General features: G+C 43.9%; 1 protein-coding gene across 1 annotated transcript in view; it reads left to right on the forward strand.

Annotated features, from left to right (window-relative positions):
* masp1 (MBL associated serine protease 1) overlaps window positions 1–20,515 on the forward strand; it is a 75,675-nt gene extending 55,160 nt beyond the window's left edge. Inside the window, exons 10-13 of the mRNA XM_084019943.1 lie at window positions 4,742–4,816; window positions 5,048–5,295; window positions 5,526–5,714; window positions 19,453–20,515. Coding sequence (XP_083876069.1) covers window positions 4,742–4,816; window positions 5,048–5,295; window positions 5,526–5,714; window positions 19,453–19,947 — 1,007 coding nt within the window. The 3' untranslated portion in view covers window positions 19,948–20,515. The remainder of the gene's footprint in view (window positions 1–4,741; window positions 4,817–5,047; window positions 5,296–5,525; window positions 5,715–19,452) is intronic.
* Window positions 20,516–25,854: the final 5,339 nt, after the last annotated feature.

Raw genomic sequence — 25,854 nt, forward strand, 5'->3', positions numbered from 1 at the left:
ACAGACGTATGTCTCCAACAGGCCAGGCCTCCAGCAACCACCTCTCTTTGATGAGAGAACACTCCCTCCAGTGTCCCCCACACAGCCCCCCCCCGAACAGTCAGAATGGACACACAATACAAAACATCCAATCAACCCCTCAAAATAGTGCACCCCACCATTTAGTCCCGTTTTGGAGGTCTGACAACTCAACCACAACAACTGCGTCACAAGGGTAGGGGGAGGGGCATGGGCCGATGGACCACCACGCCTGTGTCGAGGCAGGTCCGGCACAAAAGCAGCGATTTCTGCTGGGGCAGCGGTTTCAGCTGGGGCAGAGGCGAAAAAGGGGCGAGGGCCTGAGGTAGTGGTCGATCTAAGCGGCCAAAACATGCCAGCTCCACTGGTCCATCTGGGGCCACGTGCACAGGTCCACTGAAACCCGCTCCCTATGAATCCCCTCCCATGTCCACCTCAAAGTACTTAAGTCCTGCCTTCAGGACTCGAAAGGAGGCTGGAGAGCAGAACGGTGGGCATCATGGCAGATGAATACATAGCTGGCTGACAGCAAGTCCTTCGGGATGTAGGACCCAGGAACGCAGTGATGTACCGCCATAGGGGCGAAGGTGCTGATGTCATGAACAGCAGACCGTTGAGCTGCAGCAGACCAGGGGGCAGTGGGCTCTGGCAGGAACTCCCTCGGGACTCTTAATGGCTGGCCAAACACCAGGGCTGCGTTTCAATAACAGTTTGAGTCGCCCTCGCTCACTTGCCCTAAGCACTTGCCCTCGGGGGAATCCCCGCCGCCATCTTAAGGGCTGTTCCATTTCCCTGAACAGCTGAAGTGAACTCCGTGAGATCGACCCTTGAGGGCTGAGTGATCGAGTGAACAACGATGGCCACTTCAGAGCTGTATATCACCCACAATGCATTGCAGTGGTGCACGAAAAATATGTCCATGCGGTGGCGATAATGAACCTCAAACACCATTGTCTGCTGTCTATTCACCACCAAGGAAGAAGAAGAAAGTAGAATTCAATTGAATTCATTTTCTTAAATTGTGCAATTAGACTGTCTGTTGCAGAGTTATGGCAGAGCCCACCGTTTACAAGTGTAAGTACATAAGCCGACGTATTGCCATCAAGCGCAGAATACGTCTTCGTCTCAATGAAATGAGTCTCTGCATATTTTGTGTAATTTGGAATAGGCAGTATAGCGCTACTCCAACAACGTGTGGTTGATCCATGATTGTCTGGGCTGTTAGTGAACGAGGGCAGGTGTGTTCCATTTACCCCTTTCACTCCCCCTCCGCCCTCTTTCCCTCTGCCCTCCAAGTGGCCTCCGTGTGACGTCATAGCAAGGGCTTAGGGCAAGTGAGCGAGGGCGACTCAAACCGTTATTGAAACGCAGCCCAGCTCTGCAGCAGAGGACTAATGGCCCTCCTTTGGGCCAGAACGCAGACCCAACATCACCCATGGCAAACAGTCAATCCAGCTACCGTCAGTAAGAGCTGCCCGGAGAGCAGCCTTCATAATATGGTGGAAGCGCTCATACAGCCCATTGGCCAGCAGGTTATATGCAGACTCTCTGCCACGGCGCTCCACAGCCCAGATGTGAACTGTTGGCCCCTGTCTGAGGTTAAGTCCAATAGTGTACCGAACTTGGCAACCCAAGCAGAGATGAACGCCCAGGCCACCTCAGCAGATGTAGTAGAGGACAGGGGCACAGCCTCTGGCCAACAGGTGGTTCTATCTACCTTTGTCAAAATATGGGTGAACCCCTAGGGAGGGGGACAAGGGCCCCACTAGGTCCACGTCAAACCCCCTCTTAGGAATGAGAAAAGGCTCCAGAGTGGCCTTAGTGTGCCGATGTACCTTAGCTCGCTGGCACGCCAAGCAGGAAGTCACCCAACTTTTAATGTCTATTCTGAGCCCTGGCCAAACGAATTTGGCGCCAACCAGCTTAACTGATGCTTTCACGCCAGGGTGTGAAAGGGCATGAATAGCATCAAAAACTTGATGGCATCAACTAGTGGGGACCATAGGGTGGGAACGGCTTGTGGAGACATCACAGAGGAGTGTTGAATCACCATCCTGAAAAACCACGTCCTCCAGTCGCAGTCCTGTAGCGGCCCACCTAAAAGATTGAATGTCCGTGTCTGCAAGCTGGTCCTCTGCCATGGCTGCATAGTCCACCCCTAAGTGCACAGCTTTGATCTGTGCTCGAGAGAGGCAGTCAGCCACCAGATTTTCTTTGCAGGCCACATGCTTTATGTTGGTGGTAAATTCGGAAATGGTAGAGAGTTGCCGCTGCTGCCGTGGTGACCAGGGTTCCAGGGTCTTGGCCATGGCAAAGGTTTGTGCTCCACAAAGGCAGTGAACTCCCGACCTTCTAGCAGGAACCTGAAATGACGCGTGGTGAGGAAAAGAGCCAGGAGCTCCCTGTCAAATGTACTATATTTCCTCTCATTGTCACGGAGCTTCCTGCTGAAGAAGGAGAGCGGTTGCCAGGCCCCATTCACCCACTGCTCACATACCGCCCCCACTGCATAATCCTAGGCATCAGTCGTAAGGCCTATCACTGCAGTAGGGAAGGGGTGTGCTAGCATGGCAGCGTTGGCTAGGGCCACCTTTGCGTCCTCGAATGCCTGGAACCTCTCAGGGGACCAGTCCACTTCCTGCTTTTCTTTCATACCCCTAAGTGCCTCGTACAGGGGCGCATCATGAGGGCACCGTCACGTTATTAAGGAGACGGAAATCACCACAAGGGCGCCAACTCCCATCAGCTTTGTGCAGAGGTGAGGCCCATGGGCTGTTGGAGTGGCGCACGATGCTGAGCTGCTCTATCATGGCAAACTCCCACTTGGCTATGGCCAGCTTAGCGGTAACAAGATGGCGTGGTCGCGTGAAGACCAGCGGTCCCACTGTGGTGATATAATGTTTGGCGATGGCTGCAGAGAAGGTGGGTACCGGGAAACTCGGCGAGGAGCCGCTGGAACACATGCCCTGTGGTGAGGCTGTTGGCCAGGGTGAGTGGCCCTGGTGCTCCCAGAGTGCAGGGGTACGTAGCAAAAGAGACAGCATCGATCAAGCGGCGATTTGCCACACCCACCTATAGCCTATGTGCACACAAAAAATCTGCGCCCGGTAAAGGCACCGAGATAGAAGCCATGACAAAGTCCCAACCAAATTGAAGTCCATTGAAACAGTCACAAACCTGGTGCAGAAGGTGCAAATAGGAGTCCCATTTGCTGCGTCCAGTGGGGGACCGTGACCGCCACCCACGACATCCACGGCTGACACTGGCAGGACACTCTGCTGGGCACCGAGCATCGCTTACATGTTCTCCATTAACTCGGTGGGCTTACTGTCCCACAAGCTGTTTAATGACAAGATGCTCAGCCCGTTCTGTGTCGGACAGCTTGAACAATAGCAGTAGCTGTGCTTTGAGGGCTTCATATTTGCCATTAACCGGAAGAATCCAAAGCAGCAACAACGTGGTAGTATTTCGTATCCTCCACAGTGATTCCCTGAAGATGAAACTGTGCCTGGATGTGTTGGAACCACGGGTCCGGATCATGTTGCCAAAATTCTGGTAAATTGACGGTCACAGCAGAAACCATGGGAGCCGGAACAGCGGCCACGTTGTCACTGGCATTTAAAGACATTTTAATCTGACTTTGACTGCCCTGACCCGATTAGATCCACCTAATTAACCCCTGTTCCGTGTATATTTAAATCCTGTGCATTCTGTCAAATGTGGCCAGTTTGTCTTTATACCTCCCTGACTAGCATTCCAGCATTATACCTCCATCAGTTTTTGAACCTTGTCTGTTTTTTCTTGAACCTTGATTTGAAGCCTCCTTCTTCACCCTGAACACTCCTTTGTTTGCCTCACTGACTGATCTCCTGTATATCAGTTAAGTAAAGACTGTGCCCAACACAACAGTATGAACTGGCCAATATGGACCCTCTGTTCTCCAAGCCCAAGGCAGCTGCATCCACCAGACACCAGCTATACGCTTCTTTCTTCTAAGGTAAAGGAAATCAGCAACCAACGACCTTCCAAGTATTGGTCTCAGTCCAGGTGAACCACCTCTCCGGTCAACTACAGTTCCTGGAGAATCGCTTTGGTTCCACAGAGCTGTCTGTTCTTGCACCCACGTCTCCGAAACATCCTCAGACTCCCTCTCACGCCACTGCAGCAGTGAGTTCTTCCTTCGTCCTTCTTGTCAAGCCAGAGCACAGATTCCAAGAGTTGTCGCCGGGGGAAGGCTTTCCCATATCCCTGGCAGAGGTCACAGAGGTAGTCAAAAAGCTCCTTGGTGGCAAGGTGTCGGGGGTGGATGAGATTTGCCCTGAGATACTGAGGGCTCTGGAAATTATTGGGATGTCTTGGTGACACGCCTCTTCAGTGTTGACTTCAGGGACAGTGCCTGTTTTTAAAAAGGGGGACTGGAAAGTGTGCTCCAATTATCAGGGTATCAAACCGCTCAGCGTCCCCTGGAAAGTTTTCGATTACTGATTGTCCTACCTCAAATACAGGGGGAACAATGCGGATTCTGTCATGGCCACGGCACAGTGAACCAGCTCTTTATGCTTGCAGGCTGGCTCTGTACAGACACCTGGGCTTACTGTATTATGTGTTCATCTTGTAAAACTATAACATAACTTTCTTAGTTTAGCAATGCATTAAGAGTGTGTGTGTGTGTGTGTGTGTGTGTGTGTGTGTGTGTGTGTGTGTGTGTCTGTGTGTGTTGTAGTTTCCTACAGCTGTGGGTCGAGTGGGGAGTGGATCAACTCTGAATCAGGAACAAGACTGCCTAGCTGTCTGCCAGGTATCATGTGTACTTCTAACACATGACTTCCACCATTCCTGCCTTCATCAGTAGCACTGGTGGTAACACTGGTGATACTAGATTTCATGCTGACTCACTCCACCAGTACCAGTCATGTCAAATAATACCACAGTCATTTCATATAGTTTGATTGTCATAACATATGCCATAATACTGTGCATATGCCATGCATTGGTACTGTACAGTATCTGTCTCCATGTGTCCGTCTAGCTTGCGGCTGGCCGGCTCGCTCTCTCCCCCTCCAGGTGAAGCGGATTGTGGGCGGTCGCGGTGCTGAGCCTGGCCTGTTTCCCTGGCAGGTTCTGCTCAGTGTGGAGGATCTTTCCAGGGTCCCTGAAGACCGCTGGTTTGGCTCTGGGGCCTTGCTGTCCCATTCCTGGGTCTTGACAGCTGCCCACGTCCTGAGGTCCCAGAGGAGGGACACCAGCGTCGTCCCTGTGGCCCCTGAACATGTGAAGGTTTAAACTTTTCTTTTAATATTAATTTTACACCTGTCTGTTGCAATACATGATTAGTTCTAATACATTCTTGTGATCTAAATTAACTTTGGTTTATGCTCAGTAATACTGAATAATAAATAATTTTTTATCTGTCACACAACTTACCAGTTTAACCAATACAATGAGTGTAGCCACCATAAGTTTAAGTTTAAGCAGTACAACCAGTGTAACCAGTACATGTGTTCCAGGTGTTTCTGGGTCTCCATGATGCTGCAGACAAACATCTGGCCACCAACCGTTCCGTGGAGGAAATCTTCCTCCATCCAAATTTCCAACCAAACAACTACGACAATGACATCGCTCTGCTGAGGCTGACGGAGGCGGTGGAGTTCACTGAGCTCATCAGACCTGTCTGTCTGCCCCCAACTCTCAACCAGGTACTAGTACTACTAGTCCTACTACTGTATAATACTGTGTCCTCTCTGTCTGCCCCCACCTCTCAACCAGGTACTAGTACTACTAGTTCTACTACTGTATAATACTGTGTCCTCTCTGTCTGCCCCCACCTCTCAACTAGGTACTAGTACTACTCGTTCTACTACTGTATAATACTCTGTCCTGTTTTACTCGTTACCACCTCTAAACCCATGTCATGCTAATGATCTTGTAAACAACTTTACTTCCAAAATTCTGAATGTCATAGATATCATTGCACCTGTTACGGTTAAAACGATTTCTGGTAAGTGTTGGGGTAGTAGCAGGAGCAGACTCGGTTATCAACAGATGATTATTAATATCAATATAATTATTGATATTAATAATTATATTTCATATATTATTATAATATAATCATAAATGTACGGGGCAGCATCCCTGGGATCAGGGAAAAGATAACCAAAAACTGTACTCAGTCTCAATATAAAGGGGTTTTATACTCACATGCCAATCATCGTGATCATTGGCATCGATGTAAAAAACAATCAAACAATTAAAAGGCGTGAAATCCAAACACTAGCCTTCACAACCTGCTGTTAGCCAGCGACATATGCACAATAAGCACAAGAGACTGATAATATGATAAGATTTATTAAACCAGTAATAATGATCACAATCAATAACACTGCAATTAACAAAGCCTTATTACCTAACTACCGAAATGCACACAAAGCTAAGCATAAACAAAGGAGAGGCACACGTGAAGTGTGTGTGTGTGTGTGTGTGTGTGTGTGTGTGTGTGTGTGTGTGTGTGTGTGTGTGTGTGTGTGTATTAGGGTTGCACGGTATACCGGTACTAATTTGGTACCGGGGTACTGAGGCATTTAAAACGGTGCTACATTGCATTCGGACGGGACCGGTACTTGCAGCGCCGCCAGCAGCGCCCGCAACAGCGCGGCGAACTCGCCATGTGACGTCACCGCGTTGTAACTACAGCTGAGAGGACGAGGAGCGAGCGGGAGCTTGGGGTGATAAAAAGAAAAAGCAAGCAAGCCAGAGGAAACAGCTAGCAAGTGAGCGAGCAGCGTGGACTGGAGCAACAAATGGAGCAGGAGGAAAGCTTGGAGAGAGAGACGTTGGAGAGGGAGAGAGAGAGGGGGGGGCGGGGGAGAGGAGCACGGAGAGGAGAATGGCTGCTGCAACCATCACCACGCCGCAACTTGTGGACAAACCAGGGGCATGAAGTGCGATATGGCAGTACTTTAGATTACAAACAAATGAGCAAGGCGAGGCAATTAACGCCGATGCACCACTATGTAAACGGTGTTTAAAAACATGCATGGCTAACGGCGGAAACACCTCCGACTTAGCCAAACACCTAAAGGACAAACATCTAGACCTGCACACTGAGCTCAGGGAACGATGGTCATTTACTCATGAAGAAAAGCCACATTCAGTGCTAAAAGCAAGCACCATCCCCCTTCACTCTTTACAAAAGTAGCTCTGGAAGAATAAAAAATAGAGCTGGTTTATTTATATTATTATATTTTATATTATATTATTGTATTTATATTTTCACAGTGATTTTTAAACGTTTTGCCATATATGTAGCCATGCTGATTTACAATAAATGAACGAGAGATGGCGGGGGCCAGCCACTAGGCGAAGCTATTCCTCCTAGCGTTCAGAGGAACTCAACTTTCGGACTCATTAAGGCAGTTAGCGGTTGGACAACAGTAGAAAAATTACAGCAGAAACTGCGGTAATATCCTGCCATGCCTAAAAATCGACCAGTTCTTTCCTGGTATTCGGGACCGGGAACTCATTTATGGCAGAGACTTTCGCCGCAAGGGGGTGAACTTAGCCCTGACCCACCTGTTTCCCCAAATTGGTAACGGTGGCTTTCCCAAATCACACTTCGCTAAATTTAGGGTTAACGACGCACTCTTCAAACGTTCGGCAACCGGGCTGTCTGATGTGATGAGGGAGGTGTCCTCAGATTATCTTCTTCATCAAACATGTCTAACGACTCGGTGACAATCAACACGCTAGCCCCAATACGTTGTGGTGGACGCGTAGGCGAAACAGGAGCAACATGAGACATGTTATCAAAATATATCTTTAGCATGTTGATATGACACACAAGTTTCCCGGCTCCTCTCAGGAGTGGCACATACATAATCTGTGTCACTGAGGCCCTCGCAGACTTCGTATGGACCGGTAAACCTGGCAGAAAGCACGGAGCCAGATATAGGCAGTAAAGCCAAAACTTTGTCACCAACTTGGAAGTGGCGGGGGACGGCGAGGCAGTCATATCGACATTTCATCACACTCTGGAATGAAGAGAGACACTCTTTAGCAAGAGAATTTGCACTGTGCAAACGCTCACAGAATTTACTTACAAAATCAAGCATGTTTTCTTCACGAGAGGACTCAGACGAGAGGAATTTATCCTGCAATGATTTAAGGGGGCTGCGGAGCTCGTGTCCGAAAACAAGCTTGACGGGGCTGAATCCTATGGCCTCCTGAATGGCTTCACGGGTAGCAAACAACATAAACGGGATTCCCTCATCCCAACTCTTACCGGTCTTAATACAATATTTACGGCGCATAGATTTTAGCGTTTGATGCCAGCGTTCCAAAGCACCCTGTGACTCTGGGTGATAAGGACTTGAAACTGCATGTTTCACGTGCAAGGTGCCAAGGATTTGTTTGAAGAGTTTTGATTGGAAGTTCCTACCCTGGTCCGTTTGGAAGTTTAGTCCTTAAATCAGATAAAGTAATTATTGTGGGGGATTTTAATGTCCATGTGGACGTTGTAAATGACAGCCTTAGTGTAGCATTTGGGTCATTCCGTGTCATTTCATCAAATTTCTGAAAATCTTCCCACCTGACCATCTCAGAATGTCCTGAAAAAATATTAGGTCTCTACTGTCAATAGTTTTCTCATGAAACATCATTGAATGAAGGGTAGTTTAGACGGTTTTTGGCATCATGCTCTGAAAAGCCATTTTTAAACAGCAATATCTGGAAAACTAAAATGTTCAAAATTTCTACAGTGTATATCTGTTACTAATAGCCCCCAGACATGGAATATCAGGGATGTAGCTCAATGATAACCTAGTATGGTAGGTACTTAAAATGAGGCTTTTTGAAATAAAGTAGTACATTTGAAGAGTGGCTGAGCTCCCATTTTTGCAGATAAAAGACTTCTATCATTTCTGCCTCTATCTCTGGTGTTGGCTTAAACATTCTACAAAATATGGTTTCTCTTAGATTATTAGTTTCACAGATATTAAGGCTCAAAAATGGAAGTAAACACATCTTTGCCCAACTTCAGAGTCATATTCCAAAAAACTGACAACACGTATCAGGTTTTTTTGAAAGATCATATTCTTGTTAAAATCATATTAAAAAATTGGGAGGGGTTTTTGCCTCAATTTGTCGCAGTGATTTTTTAAAATCCTGATATTGGTGGGGTTTTTGTGGCCGTTTTTGGTACTGCATGTCTTAATATCCTACAAGTAAACATCACAGCAGGGCAATTCAAATGTGTTTTTTACCATTTACCAAAGACTTACATGTGACTAAATGCTACTGCAGTGGGACATTGCACATGTCTTCTCTTCTTGGCCAGTAGAAACTCTTGGCAGGGCCATGTGGGTGCATGAACTGAACCAATGCATCTTCATCTTGCTCTGAAACATCTCTGATACTTCCTATCCACCATTTCTGATCATAACTCACATATTGTCTCATAGTGAGCATAGAGACAAACTGTTATTCAATATCAAACTTTGGAGACTTTTCTACTGTAATGTAAAATTGTATGCTCAAATTAAGATTATTATTTGATTTGGTTGTGTAATCTATATACTTAAAGTATGACAAAATGTACAGTCTTCAATATTATGCTATGTTTGTTCATGGTTTAAGACATTAAAAGCTGCTTTCACCATGTTTAACTCACATTCAAGGACTTATTGCCTCTACAACTGTGCTACATTTGAATGTTTTCGTAAGGCTAAATTTATCAGTAGCATTTAGTCACATGTTAGTCTTTGGTAAATGGTAAAAAACACATTTGAATTGCCCTCCTGTGATGTTTACTGGTAGGCTATTAGGACGTGGAGTACCAAAACCAGCCACAAAAACCCCACCAATATCAGGATTTTAAAAAATCACTGCGACAAAATGAGGCAAAACACCCTCCTGATTTTTTAATATGATTTTAACAAGAATATGATCTTTCAAATAAAGTAAGTTTGGACCTGATAGTTTTGGAATATGACTCTGAAGTTGGGCAAAGTTGTGTTAACTTCTATTTTTGAGCCTTAATATCTGTGAAACTAATAATCTAAGAGAGACCATATTTTGTAGAATGTTTAAGCTAACCCCAGAGATAGAGGCAGAAGTGATAGAAGTATTTTATCTGTAAAAATGGGAGCTCCGCCACTCTTCAAATGTACTTCTTTATTTCAACAAGCCTCATTTTAAGTACCTACCATACTAGGTTATCATTGATCTACACCCCTGATATTCCATGTCTGGAGGCTATTAGTAACAGATATACACTGTAGAAATTTTAAAGGCCACAGGTGAGATAGTTTTCCAGATAATGCCGCTTAAAAATGGCTTTTCAGAGTATGATGCCAAAAACCGTCTAAACTACCCTTCATTCAATGACGTTCCATGAGAAAAATGTTGACAGTAGAGACCTAATATTTTGGATTTGTCCTATAAAAGAGTGTGTCTTTGTACTCAAATTTTTTCAGGACATTCTGAGATGGTCAGGTGGGAGACATTTGATAAAATGACACGGAATGACCCATTTACTTCCTTAATAGATTCTATTCTATTCTCTCTTCTTCAGTCAGAGTGTACAGAAACCAACTCACTGTCATAGCCACACTCTCAACCTCGTCTTATCTTATGGCGTTGAAATCGAAAACTTAATAATCTTTCCTCAAAATTCTTCTTTATCTGACCATTACTTGATAACCTTTGACTTATTGCTGCTGGACTTCGCTCCTCTAGGAAAAAGCTACTACTCTCGGTGTCTATCGGATAGAGCAGTAGCTAAGTTTAAGGAAGTAATTCCGCCAGTCTTGAGTTCACTTCCATGTCTTAATGAAACGGAGGTTTCTATGTTAATCTTAGTCCCTCCTCGATCGATTCTCTTAAAGATGAATCTGGAAGCCTACTGAGAACGACTCTGGACTCTGTTGCTCCGCTAAAACAGAAAACTATAAAGCATAGGAAGTAAGCTCCCTGGTATAACTCCCAAACTCGTAAATTAAAACAAAAATTGCGTAAACTTGAAACCATCTGGCGCTCCACCAAACTGGAAGAATCCCGCCTAGTCTGGCAGGACTGTCTTAAAACGTATAAGAAGGTTCTCTGTAATGCCAGAGCAGCCTACTACTCATCTTTAATAGAGGAAAATAAAATCAACCCTAGATTTCTTTTCAGTACTGTAGCCAGGCTGACAAAGAGTCACAGCTCTACTGAGCCATGCATTCCTAGAGATCTTAGTAGTAACGACTTTATGAACTTTTTTAATGATAAAATTCTAGCAATCCACGACAAAATTACTTGCATCTTGCCTTCAATTGGAACTAGCATTAAGACCTGATATATATTTAGACTGCTTTTCTCCAATTAACCTAAACCAACTAACGTCAATGATCTCTTCTTCTAAACCTTCAACCTGTCTCCTAGACCCGATACCAACCAGGCTACTGAAAGAAGTCTTACCCTTAGTTAGCGCGTCGCTATTAGATATGATCAATGTGTCTTTATTAACAGGCTATGTGCCACAGTCATTTAAAGTAGCTGTAATTAAACCTCTTCTTAAGAAGCCTACTCTAGATCCAGGGGTTTTATCAAACTACAGACCAATATCAAATCTTCCTGTTCTCTCTAAGATCCTTGAGAAAGTAGTCGTCAATCAGCTGTGTGACTTTCTCAACAATAACAGTCTACTTGAGGACTTCCAGTCAGGATTTAGAGTACATCATAGTACAGAGACAGCTCTGGTGAAAATTACAAATTACCTTCTTATTGCTTCTGACAAAGGACTGGTTTCTGTACTTGTTCCTCTAGATCTTAGTGCTGCATTTGACACCATTAACCATGAGATTCTAATATGTAGACTGGAAAAATTAATTGGCATCAAAGGAACTGCATTAAGCTGGTTTAAGTCCTATTTATCCAATCAATCTCAGTTTGTGCATGTCAATGAAAAATCCTCCAGGCACACTGAAGTTAAATAAGGTGTTCCTCAAGGTTTTGTGGCCGGACCAATTCTTTTCAACTTATATATGCTTCCTTTAGGCAACATTATTACTCTATAAACTTCCATTGTTATGCTGATGATACTCAGTTATATCTATCGATCAAGCCTGAAGAAACCAATCAGCTAGTTAAACTCCAGGCATGTGTTGATGACATAAAATCCTGGATTACCTGCAATTTCCTGATGTTAAACTCCGATAAAACGGAAGTTATTGTACTTGGGCCTAAACTCCTCTGAAGCTCGCTGTCTAAAGATATAGTGACTATTGATGGGATTGCCATCGCCTCAAATGCTACTGTAAGAAACCTTGGAGTTATCTTTGATCAGGACCTGTCCTTTGAGTCACATATTAAACAAACTACAAGGACAGCCTACTTTCACCTGCGTAACATTACTAAAATTAGGCCAATGCTGTCTCAAAAAGATGCAGAAAAATTCGTCCATGCATTTGTTACCTCAAGGCTGGACTATTGTAATTCTTTATTATCAGGCTGCTCTAATAAATTTCTTAAATCTCTCCAGCTGGTCCAGAATGCTGCGGTGCGTGTTCTGACTAAAACCAGAAGAAGGGATCGCATTTCTCCTGTATTAGCTTCTCTGCACTGGCTCCCAGTACACTGTCGCTGTAATGCTTGCCCCTGGGTGTTGTTGGGACTTGTGTTGACTCTTGAAATTTTGAGCGTATTCTAGTCCTGCTCAATGTGTTAAGTGTCCTGAGATGACTTCTGTTGTGATTTGACACTATAAATAAAATTGAATTGAATTGAATTACCCGAGGGAGACCAAAAGTGGAGGAAAACTTTGTTAGAGCTTTCACCACTGGATGTAATTTTACGCAGCGGAACTGCTTCAGAATAATGAGTGGCCACGCCACTACTCACATTATGGTGAGTAGATACTCAGTGGCGGTTTCTCATATGGGCAGTATGGGCAGCCGCCCAGGGCAGCATTCGTGGAGGGGCGGCATGAGCGCCCGCACAACAAGTCGGGCGCCCAGTCTCTCTCAGCTGAGAGAGACTGGTTCACACCGGCCGCGGAAGCGCCGCGAATAGGCGCGGCCACCCAGCGTCGTGAAGCGATTTTTTTGTGCGTGCCGCGAGCGATCGTGTCAATTCTGGCAGGAAATCACACAAAGAAACACGAGACAATCCGGTCAATTTTCAAAATAAAATACAGCAATTGACAAATGCGATATTTGTGTATCTAAACTCGCACGGGGAAACAGGAAGAGAAAATAAATTTAATAAATGTGAAGAGTAGATAAACAAATATGTGTATTTCAACTGTATATCTACACTGTCTACTACCATACACACTCTCTCTGTCTGTCTGTGTGTGTGTGTGTCTCTCTCTCTCTCTCTCTCTCTCTCTCTCTCTCTCTCTCTCTCTCTGAACGGATAAATAGAAGAAGTGTACAAACTTTTTGGTTACAGAAACATGGCATATTTATTTTATGAGGTTATGATAAAAAAATAGCTGAATGAACAACAGATGAGCAGAATCGTTGTCGACCGTCGCGGAGAATTACCGTCTGGTCTGAACAGGGGGGCAGGGGGGTCCATTTGTGTGTGTGTGTATGGGGGGGGGGCGCTGGAGGTGAGGTTCGCCCAGGGCGTCATGAAACCTAGGACCGCCACTGTAGATACTGATTACCATTTTTAGTGCGAGGCAGCGGACCTACACAATCTATTGCAGATATGGGATGTGATGGAGGAGGTGGGATAGCTTGGTTCGGCTTCCCAGCTAGTTGGCAAACATGGCAACAGCAACAATTAGGGGTGTGACGAGATCTCGTACCACGAGATCTCGTGAGATTAAAGTCGACGATATTTCTCGTCGCGTTAAAAATCTGTCTCGCGAGATTTGTGAGCTATACATAGCTGAGGTTTTACAGACAGCTGTTACTGACTGGGAGTTTAAAAAACCCAACCACGGCATTGCTTAATGTTACCGACAATGCGCGTAATATGGACGTGGCCGTGCGCGACGCGTGATTGAAGTCGCACATCTCTTTTGCGCACACTATAAATCTTGCAACCCAAGCTGGCTTCGGTGTTCCCAGCGTCGCTCGTTTACTCGTAGTTCAGCGGCTACCGCGGTGAAAATGTCCAAGCAGAAACGGCTACAATTGCCATCACACAAGTTAATGACGAGCACGTTGGATATGCTGGCACGTTACCTTGAGTAGCAAGCTGCCATAGCAGCAGCTCTCACCAGCCCTGAGTTAAGACAAAACTCCCGAAGCATTGATACACTTGACAGCTGCGATGTCAGAGATGCTGAAGATGCTGTAGTTGCAGCATGTTGTTCATGACATACTTGGTCAGGCTCCGTTTGCACTATTTGAACTCTGTATTGACAAAGTAGAAGTTTGATTTGGTTTTGCACATATTTACACTTGGGAAAAGAAATATTTAATTTTATTTATTTAATTTTAACTTTTATAAATTTTAGTTTTAGTTTAAATTTATGAAAGAAGAAGTTTATTAAAATATCATGCTTACATCATGCATGTAAAGAGTTATAATAAAATATTTCAAAATGCATGTGCAACTCTGTTAAATTAAAGTCTGTTGGTCCAGTCATATATTTTGTCATTGTAGTTTTCTTAAAATCTCATCTCGTCTCGTTCTCGTGAACTCAATATCGTGTCTCGTCTCGTCTCGTGAGCAGAGTGTATCGTCATACCCCTAGCAACAATACATGGCAACGTCCGACTTCAACCCAGGCCAAAATAAATGCTTAAGAATAAGCTGATATGTGCTACGGCAAAACCAGGAGCAAGTCAACCTCTGGGCATTTTGAGTTATTCACAGATTCTGAAAGTGTAGTTTCTAAGCTTTCCAATGATGTCTAACACATGGAAATCTGATTCACTGAGAAAACTGGCCTGAAAAATTTGCAAATCTCACCTCACCTGGCCAGAAAGGAAACACAATGGTGCTCATTTGCATCTCATTCAGATAAGCCCTCCCCCCTACAGATGTCACTCAGTGATATCTGGTATCTGTTAGCCTGCAGGGCAGAAAGTATTGTAGTGGTTTGAACAATGGTTATCAAAAGCAGTTATCATGTAGGTAATGTTGATTTTGTAGTGTTTTGTGCAGGAGGCAAGAATCAGGCCGGGCATGGCTTCATAACACTTCTTTACTTCGAGCCTTCCGGGCAACAGACTCACACACTACAGGTGCCGCTTGGGCTCAGTAAAACACCTCCAAAGTGTAGGCCAACCAAAACATAACACAGCAACTGCCTTTGCAGTAATGTGAGAAACTTAATTGTAAATCACTTCAATCTATTACAGATGTAGTGTTATTTTCGTTAAGCACTTTACTGGACTGATCAGAATTAGAAGGTACTTTATCGAAATGGAAATGCTTAAAGTGTACAATGTAAACATTGGAGGAAAAAAATCCTACAGTACAGTCAGTACTAGAATTAAGCAAATTTAGTCCAGGCCCATTCTCCTCAAAGTGTATGATTATATCCGTCAGGGTGTCTTTGCCTATTCTGAAAAGGAAAACAAAGAAGTTTCACATCATGTGTCATGCTAACAGGCACCGTCTAAGTAGCTAGTGCTAATGATTTAGCAACTAGCCTATTGTCCTCAGGTAGGCTAGTTGCTAAACTATTAGCATCACAGTCAATTCAAGCAATGCCAACAGGCCCCTTGGCACCTTACTGTTAAATCAGATGCCCACATTACGAGCCAAAAACCTCCCATTACAGCTTAGTTTCGATGTGCATATGATTTTAAAACGACAGTACTGAGCTAGCAAAGTAGATAACTTGGATGTTAACGGAAACTCACCCCATAAGAAACTGAAAAGTATTCCTGAAAAGTATTCCTGCAGACTTCGTTGGCTCTGATGAAATAAGAGGTCCGGGCGGACTATCTTTTCGTCTGCGGCTTTTTGGTGGATGCAGTCATCTCCGACGTAACTACTGTATGTCCGTTTGCTCTCTTTCGGCAGCTAAAGAATCCATCCGTATGCTGTACATAAGCTATGCTGTACATAAGCTTGCAACAAACTTGAGAAAGTTTGTCGCTACATGAATGTCTTCCAAGGAGAGAGTTATCCTTTCTTCTTCTGTAGCATTTGCAGTCAAAGTTACGGATTCCCTCCATTTCGCTGTTTTTATCCCGTTGAAATGTAACCATAGATATAGCGTCTGATATTTGCCGCTCCAACTCCTTCGCTGCGAGGGACACGGGCGATGAATAAGTAGCCATGTGTTTCGCTTCTAACATGCAGTTGATTGACAGCCCGTGAATGGCCAACGGTAATCAGTATGGAAATGAACTGCATCGCCGTACACGCCCCAGCAAAGACACAGACAAGGGCAGATTTTTTCCGAAACTACAAATACAAAATGTATACTTTTAAGGCAACCAATACTGTTATCTGAAACATGGAGTGGCATGTGGCCACAGTGGCATGTGGGTCACATGTTTTATTCACCCCTTAGTGTCTCAACCACTGGCTTTCGTGCGCAACAGACAATACATGTTGGCGATAGGCTGTGGGAACTACGATCTGGTAAACGGTACCCCAATCAAAATCGGCAACTGCATTAGGAGCCCATTTACGCATAAGTATCCTCTTTGCAAGTAAATACCCAACTTTTCCCTCACTTGCTTTGTCGGCACTCACCACACCCGAGAAACAGTTCTTTAAAGTGGAATCCGTCCTCTGCGCAGCGCCGAGATGTTCACCTGTCAACTGAGGATGCTACAGAGGAAGTGCTCAAATCAGTGCTGTGACTTGAGTCTTTTTAAAGGGTTCAGGAGATGATGCGTCATTGAAAGTTAACCTTCGTGTAGAACAAGACATCATGTGCACAAGGTCCCTGATAACAATTAGCCATACCTAAGACATACCTAAGACATGAGGTTATACAAAATTCTTATAACAGGGAGAAATCCTCCCGCTGAAGGTGGCGGACTTGCGCCGTTGGAGCACCCCAGCCCATCAGTTTCAACAGCCGGAGGTGCGGTTATCACCTCCGACTTAGGGCTCACCTCCTGTTGCTCTGAAAAAGCAGACATCAACACAGTATCAAATAAAGAGAGATCTTCATTTTTGCGAGCTTGGGCACGGGTGATGGCACATGAGGGGAATAGTTTAGAATCTGACTCGACTACGTTACCCGGCTCCTTGCGCTGAGGAGAGTCCAACACTTCCAACGCCGGAGTCACCTTCCCGCCTGCAATATTGTTACCCAGCAGCAGTACAATACCTCTTATCGGCAAGGCACAACAGACAGCAACACAAAAATATCCACTGACTAGTCTTGACTCGATATGAATATGATGAACGGGCCGTGGAATAAGAACCATCTCAATCCCTTGTAACACCGTTCCATAAACGCATGCTTATTTTTCTGAAAACAGCAACGCGCTGGCCAACATAACAGATTGAGAGCCACCGGTGTCTCTCTAAATGCGCACTGGATGCTGATCATCTGATTTACCTGTTAAGGACACTAACCCGTCAAAGATAAATGGATCAAAACACGAATCTGGCCGTTCAGAGTCATCATAATCAGGGTGTGCGCACGTGTCAGCCCAGGTTTGTGACAGTAGTAACATTCTCTTTCATCGTTTTTATTGGGTAAATTGTAGAGACGGAGCACGGGCTTTCTCAGCAGAGGCTGACTGAAACACGAGTCAGCACGTACTCGTCAGCTAACACTGCAGCAGAGGAGAGAGAAGACACTTTTTGTTCATTCATATGCACAACGATTCGTTCAGGGAGACATCTCTCCTCAATCAGCAGCAATTCTCGGAGTGAACTAAATTCAGTCGCCTTACAGGCAGCACTCCATATGTCAGAAAGGGCTCCCTTCTCCCGAGCGAACTCAACATAAGTTTGGGTCGGGTCTCTTCTGTCTGCAGTTTAATTCGAGCGAGACGCACTTTCAGTCTGGCTTCGTCTCTGGAGTCCGAACTGAAAACATTTCCTACAACTAAATGAGGACAAAACTGAGATAATTGTTTTGGTGCTAAAAAGAAAGGTTTAAATTAATTCAACACCTTCACTCTCTCTGATTTTCATTTCGACAGTCACATCAAATCAGTAACAATATCGGCCTACTATCACCTCAAAAATGTAGCAAGACTTAGAGGGCTCATGTCAGAAAATTGATTTCAAAATCCTCCTGCTCACATACAGTATAAATCACTACATGGTCTAGGGCCGGAGTATATCACTGATATGCTCCCACTTCCACTACATAAGCCTTCTAGACCACTAAGATCTGCTGAGACCAAATGGTAAAATAAATGGTAAATGGCCCCATTTATATAGCACTTTTCTCCAAAGCGCTTGACAGGAATGACTGATTTTCTCCCATTCACTCACCGACGGCGGACAGCCAGCCCGTCAGGAGCAATTGGGGTGAGGTGTCTTGCTCAGGGACACCAGGCACTCAGCTGGGAGGATTTCCAGAGTAATTCCCAGAGTAAACTCAAATCACAGGAGAGCATCATTTAGTCACTATGCAACAAGTAGCTGGAATAAACTTCCTGAAGATGTAAGACTTGCCCCAACTCTGACCACTTTTAAAACTAGACTGAAAACTTTTTTTGTTCAACATAGCTTTCTGCTAAATCTTTTAATGTCTGCAATGTTTTTTTATTATTATGGCAAATATGTTTTTATTCTCTTTGCCATTTTGTAATGCATTTTACCTTTATTTTCTTTTAATTCTTCTATTTTTTCACTTTATTGTATGACATGTTATGATGTGAAGCACTTGGAGTCTGCCTTGTGTATGAAATGTATAATAATATAATACTGTGTCCTCTCTGTCTGCCCCACCTCTCTCCTTCTCCTTCAGGATGACTCCCCCCTCACCTCTCTCCTTCTCCTTCAGGATGACTCCCCCCTCACCTCTCTCTCTCCTTCAGGATGACTCCCCTCTCACCTCTCTCTCTCCTTCAGGATGACTCCCCCCTCACCTCTCTCTTTCCTTCAGGATGACTCCCCCCTCACCTCTCTCATTTTCCTTCAGGATGACTCCCCCCTCACCTCTCCCTCTCTCCTTCAGGATGACTCCCCCCTCACCTCTCTCATTTTCCTTCAGGATGACTCCCCCCTCACCTCTCTCTCTCCTTCAGGATGACTCCCCCCTCACCTCTCTCCTTTTCCTTCAGGATGACTCCCCCCTCACCTCTCTCTCTCCTTCAGGATGACTCCCCCCTCACCTCTCTCCTTTTCCTTCAGGATGACTCCCCCCTCACCTCTCCCTCTCTCCTTCAGGATGACTCCCCCCTCACCTCTCTCTCTCCTTCAGGATGACTCCCCCCTCACCTCTCTCACTCCTTCAGGATGACTCCCCCCTCACCTCTATCTCTCCTTCAGGATGACTCCCCCCTCATCTCTCTCCTTGTCCTTCAGGATGACTCCCCCCTCACCTCTCATCTCTCTCCTCTTCAGGATGACCCCCCATCACCCCTCCCTTACTCTCTGGGCGTAGTTGCTGGTTGGGGAATCTCCAACCTCAACATCTCTTCCTCTGGTGACATCGCCTCACTGATCTCTGACCCCCGGATGACGTCTGACCCCACGTTTACCTCTGACTCCATGATGACGTCTGACCTCCTGCAGTACGTGAAGCTTCCAGTGGTTTCTCAGGACGAGTGCGAGGCGAGCTATGCCTCACGATCCGTCAGCTACAACATCACCGACAACATGTTCTGCGCCGGCTTCTTTGAAGGCGGAAGGGACACCTGCTTGGGGGACAGCGGGGGGGCGTTTGTGATGGAAGCTGGCGTCAGCAGGAGGTGGGTGGTGTTTGGATTGGTATCCTGGGGTGGGCCGGAGGACTGTGGGAGCCACAGGGTGTACGGAGTCTACACCCGAGTGGCCAAATATGTGGAGTGGATACAGAAGCAGATTCAGACTGCCCCTTGGTGGAGAGACAGGTGGTGAGACAGACAGGCAGATGGTCTAATTTACAAAGATTGTCTAACTGCCGCAAAGTCTGCCTATTGCTGCATCACCATCAGTGAGTCCAGCCTTCTTCTCGATAGTGAACAACCTTTAAAGCCCTAAAGTGGATGTCCTCTCTACCTATACACCGGAAATGTAGCTCTATTAATAAAGCACTGTCCCCATCCCCCGACCCAGCAGCCCCTACTCCCGCTGCTCTCATTTCCCTCACAGCACCTCTCCCTGTTCACTCCAGGTGCCCTCTCCCCCACCCACCTGCTGAAGACTTGTCTCCCAGTCGTATGTCTATGTCCTCACCGAACTGTCCTGTGCAGTTGTCCATTCCATCTCTGCTGACACCAAAGCTCTTAACGTCCTTCTTGACTTGTGTGCAGCCTTTGATTCTGTGAATCACAACTTGTTCACCAGACTTAAAGGCATTACAGTTCATTTATATGTATACTGTACTACTGTTTTGTTTATTTGTTATGCTCTTATGTATGAATCATGTTAGGGCTGCAAAATATTGAAATAAACTGACATTGCAATATTATTTTTCTGTGATATGGAAAAAAATACAGGAGTATTCACCTAAATGTTGTTGACTACATTTTAAAGTTATATGCATTGTTCTGGTGCTGGATAAACAATTATGTAAACATTTATTGTAAACAATATAATCATTCACACATTGTTTGCATCGGTATGAATGGTAAATCAGGCAATTTCCCAAAGGCCTTCAAAACTGCAGTCATTAAACCTCTTCTAAAAAAGCGGAGCCTAGATGCCTCTATTATCAACAACTACAGACCAATTTCAAATCTACCCTTCATAAGTAAAATAATTGAGAAAGTTGTCCTCCAACAACTAAATCACTTCCTGGCTTCAACTGGCTGCCACAACAACTTCCAGTCAGGATTTCGACCTTTTCATAGCACCGAGACGGCCCTTATTAAAGTTGTAAATGACATCCGTCTTAACACAGACTCTGGCAAAACTTCAATATTAATGCTATTAGACCTCAGTGCTGCATTTGACACTGTCGACCACTCAATACTCTTGGACAGGTTGGAAAACTGGGTGGGGCTCTCAGGCACAGTCTTAAACTGGTTCAAGTCATATCTACAAGATAGGAACTATTTTGTTTCCATTGGCGACTTTGTATCAGAACCTACCAATGTAACGTGTGGAGTCCCCCAAGGTTCAATCTTGGGGCCAACTTTATTCAACATCTACATGCTCCCACTAGGACAAATCATGCAAAATAATAACATTGACCACCATTGCTATGCCGATGACACCCAAATCTATGTAGCACTATCACCAAACGACTATCGCCCCATAGATCTTCTGTGCCAGTGCATTGAGCAAGTCAAAGACTGGATGTGCCAAAACTTCCTACAACTAAATGAGGACAAAACTGAGATAATTGTTTTTGGTGCTAAAAAAGAAAGGTTTAAAGTAATTCAACACCTTCACTCTCTGTCCCTGAAAACCTCAAACAAAGCCAGAAATCTTGGGGTTATTATGGATTCTGATTTACATTTCGACAGTCACGTTAAATCAGTAACAAAATCAGCCTACTATCACCTAAAAAATGTAGCAAGACTTAGAGGGCTCATGTCAGCTCAAGACTTAGAAAAACTTGTACATGCCTTTATTACTAGTAGGCTAGACTACTGTAATGGTCTCCTTGCAGGTCTTCCGAAAAAAACTGTCAGGCAGCTACAGCTTGTTCAGAACGCTGCTGCTAGAGTTCTTACAAAGACCAAAAAATGTGAGCACATTACACCAATTCTTAAATCCTTACATTGGCTCCCTGTATGTCAGAGGATTGATTTCAAAATCCTCCTGCTCACATATAAATCACTACATGGTCTAGGACCGAAGTATATCACTGATATGCTCCCACTACATAAGCCTTCTAGACCACTAAGATCTTCTGAGACCAATCTGTTAGTGATTCCCAGAGTAAACAACAATCACGGGAGAGCATCATTTAGTCACTATGCAACAAATGGCTGGAATAAACTTCCTGAAGATGTAAGACTTGCCCCAACTCTGACCACTTTTAAAACTAGACTGAAAACTTTTATGTTCACCATAGCTTTCTGCTAAATCTTTTAATGTCTGCACTGTTTTTAATTATTGCAAATATGTTTTTATTCTCTTTTCTTTCTGTAATGCATTTTTAAAATTTTTATTATTTTCTTTTAATTCTTCTATTTTTTTTTCTTTTTTTTCTTCTCACTTTGTTTTATGATGTGAAGCACTTTGAGTCTGCCTTGTGTATGAAATGTGCTATACAAATAAAGTTGCCTTGCCTTGCCTTGTGTAGGATGATAAGGGTTAATGCCTAGTGGTACCTACGTAAACTGTGTATGTAAGGAAATTACGATATTAAAATATGTATATCAATGTATATTAATCTACAATTTCAATACCTGCTCTCGTAAAAGGGGCACCATCTGTTGGTCAGACAGAACTTTATAGAATTCACGTTAATGATTCTAATGACCACTTATTCCTTAATTCACAATTAATCAATATCATTTAATAAATCAGTCTCATTCCTTAGATCATAAGTTCTTGAAATAGGGATCTTTGTATTCTGCACAGAAGAAATATCCACGGACAACGACTTTATGCTTTAGGTGAATTTATTGATTAACTAGGGATTAAACAAAAGTGAATAAAACAATAACAGATGTAATAAACAAAACACCAATACAACGCCAGAAATATAACTGGAAATGTGATTAACAGCTTATCTAGCACGTTTGGCGATAAAGGCGAGTGTGTTCTTCCTAAGAATTTGGACTCCTTAGTAGGAGGAAAAAGTGAATAATGGGATAAATGACCTCACAGATATTAGATATTAACAGACGCTATACTTAGTTTTACCCTGCAACTCGGTCATTACTGTTGAATGCGGATTCGGTCTTACTTTTGGACGCTTCTTCTCGGCTTACTGAAACTCCAAGCGGTCGCTGTTCCTGTCGGTGACGTAGACCCGGAGGTATCTTCCTTGCCGTGGACCGAGGGAACCGTTAGCGCCGATCTGCGGTAGTTTCGTAGCTGGCGTCCGTCTTTGCCGTAGTCCGTCTTAGTTCAACAGCTGTCTTCTCCTTGAGTTCGGCCTTGGGTGGCTTAGGTATAAACGTTAGTTAATATGCCAAATCTTGCGGCCGCCGGTTGAGTTAGCATTGATCAAAAAGGCTTGCGGAAAAAGAAAAGCTAAAAATGCAAAATTGAAGAATCTGACGTTGAACGAACTATTAATAAAAGGAGTAAAAATGGAAGAGGGTAAAAAGAGAGAAGCGAGAGGCGAAGGCCGGATGGCCAGCGCCTGGGGGGGGCAAGAAGCGCCTGGACGCAAAAAGCTCCTGGAGGGAAGAACGCTCAACTGGTGTCTCTAACACGCAGCTTTTATGCTGACCGAGGGGGCGTGTCCAAGAGGGACCGGTTCAAGTTACAGTCCGAAATCTTTGTGATTTAAACTGTTAACAAAACGAAATGCAATCCTATGACTAGAACGTTTGAACACCATCTCGCCGTTATGGTCAAAGTTGGCACATGGCATATAGTTCTCACACAGAATGATAGGTCAAACAAATGAAACATGAACTGTAAACATTTCTCTGTACAAATCATTTTAGGTAGTTGAAAGGAACTTTGATCAAACACATACAATGTAAACCTATCAAGCTAGCCCAAACAAGTTTGGTAACTTTAGTAAGCATTTTGTCCCTGGGTGATGCGGGCAGATTAATGAGCAAACATATTTTCGTCTGACTGCGTGAGTGCAGTAGTTATGTCCATTACAATGACCATGTTAATTTTTAGCAATTTTGGTAACTTCTCTGTTCTTCGTCGTAGAACAACGGGACGTTCGCCAGTATGCTTATAATTCCTCAATGATTATTATGGATGGTTTTAAACTAATATTGAACACATATCTCATCCTTTTCTTGGATTGGTCAAAATGTGAACATGTTTTCCTGCAGAGTTCATGTGACCTCTCTCTGAATGCCAGCAGACCAGGTCATTAGTTTATGACTCCCAGGAGGGGAGGAAGGGGTCTTCACCATGCCTTGGGAGCAAATGGTGAGGAAGAGATATGGTGTTATCCTTTATACTTCAACCGAGGCTCTCTGTCAAACAAAGGTGTTAATCAGTTTCCAGATGTGTTTAGGTGCCTCAAAGTCTGGTGACTCTGAAGGTCTGGTCCTCCTTGTTCGGGGGTGCGTGGAGATCTTGTAGATGCTCTGATTTAAGGATTCGTAAATACTCTAACCGAGCCATAAAGAGGACTCACACTTCCTCCAAGTGGTCCAGTAAGCTGAAGGAGAATGTTTACTCATCTGCTAGGAGGGGACCTTTGTCTGTATATCTTTTAAAGGTGAATAGTTCATCTTTCGTTCATTGAGAAGTCACATCCAAGAATCTTGGGGCTGTAGCCCCTACACTTGCCTAAATGAGACAGGCTCACTGAGGAGAATGCGTCCCCAGAGCACAGGTCCAGGTAAAGTCCAGGTCAAATAGTAATAAATGTTTGTCAACGCAGAAGGATGTCAGAACCTTTGAGAGGAAGAAGGAAATCGACTCATAACTTCCAAAATATATATATTTTTAAATTTCAATACATTCTTTAAATACTAAAAGTTTGAGCAAATTAAGCATGAATTAATGTAATCTTTGGTCTTGGATTTTCCTTAGTGTATTTACATTATTGTTATCAGTTTAACTTTTTCAACATTTAAATTATATAATCTTATGCTTTCATGCCATTATCAGTCACACCACCTGTATTAGCTCACAGAGGACTGGAGTAGATCCTGAAGCATGTACTCATTCAAAAACCGATTTTGAATCGTGAATTATTTTGAATCGAAAAATGATCTGAATTGAATCGTGACCTCAAGAATTGGAATCGAACACAGACATAGCTTCAGTGAGAGATGCCACTTTTGGGTCTTTATAATGAATAAACACTGCAGTTATACCACAAAATTAGACTTTATTGACTTGAAAAAAAACATCATAGGGTGCGATTCATAGTAAAATTCAAACAGGATCAAAAAATTATTTGTCTCTCCACTGACGACTGAACATATTTATTCTCATATAGTGTCCCAGGGTAAGCCCGACTCTGGTGGCCCAAAACATCCTAAACACTGTCAAACTCCACAAGTCACCACGATGTAGTTCAGTCTTTTCACATGTGATCAGTAGTGTTAATGTTAGCAATGTTAATCACTAAGAGATCACCAAATCAATACATTGCATAACATATAAATCTAGATAAGTACACTTTGAATTGTGGAAGAATGTCAGTATGAATAATTTCAGGAAAAACATTCCAATGCAAACTGGATTTTAAAGGATATGTCATTCTTGCCAAATATTTACTTTTCTGTTTGATTTTTTGAATTTAACTTAATTTTAGGATTCGTTGTCACTTATTTACTGCCACACTTAAAATATTCTTACTCGCCTTCGACCGTCAGGGACACTGTTAATGTGTTCTGAAAGAAATCTCAGATTCAGGTCCATGGTCCCTGTAAGCAGCGAGTTCTGAGTGAAAGCTGCTTTACAGCTCATCTTTACCCCAGGCCTTTCCAAATGGACCTGCGACAGCCAATTGCAGCGAGCCACCATACCAACGTACAATCCCTCAGGCAGAGGAATGTCAAAATATATAGAGCTCAAACGAGAACTGAGAGTTTTCCTTTCGTTGTAGAATGACGTCCAACGTCCTGTGCTGTGACTATTGAACATAAATGAATTATCAAGCAGCCTTAAATAATATGAAAAATGTTAATAATGAACTGAAATAAACACTTTTTTGAGAAGAAATGTCATATTTGTCATTGAGTTGTTTAGTTTTCATTTTAGGAACCAAAG

Source organism: Eutrigla gurnardus (genome assembly GCF_963514095.1).
Source record: "Eutrigla gurnardus genome assembly, chromosome: 10".
NCBI lineage: Eukaryota > Metazoa > Chordata > Actinopteri > Perciformes > Triglidae > Eutrigla > Eutrigla gurnardus.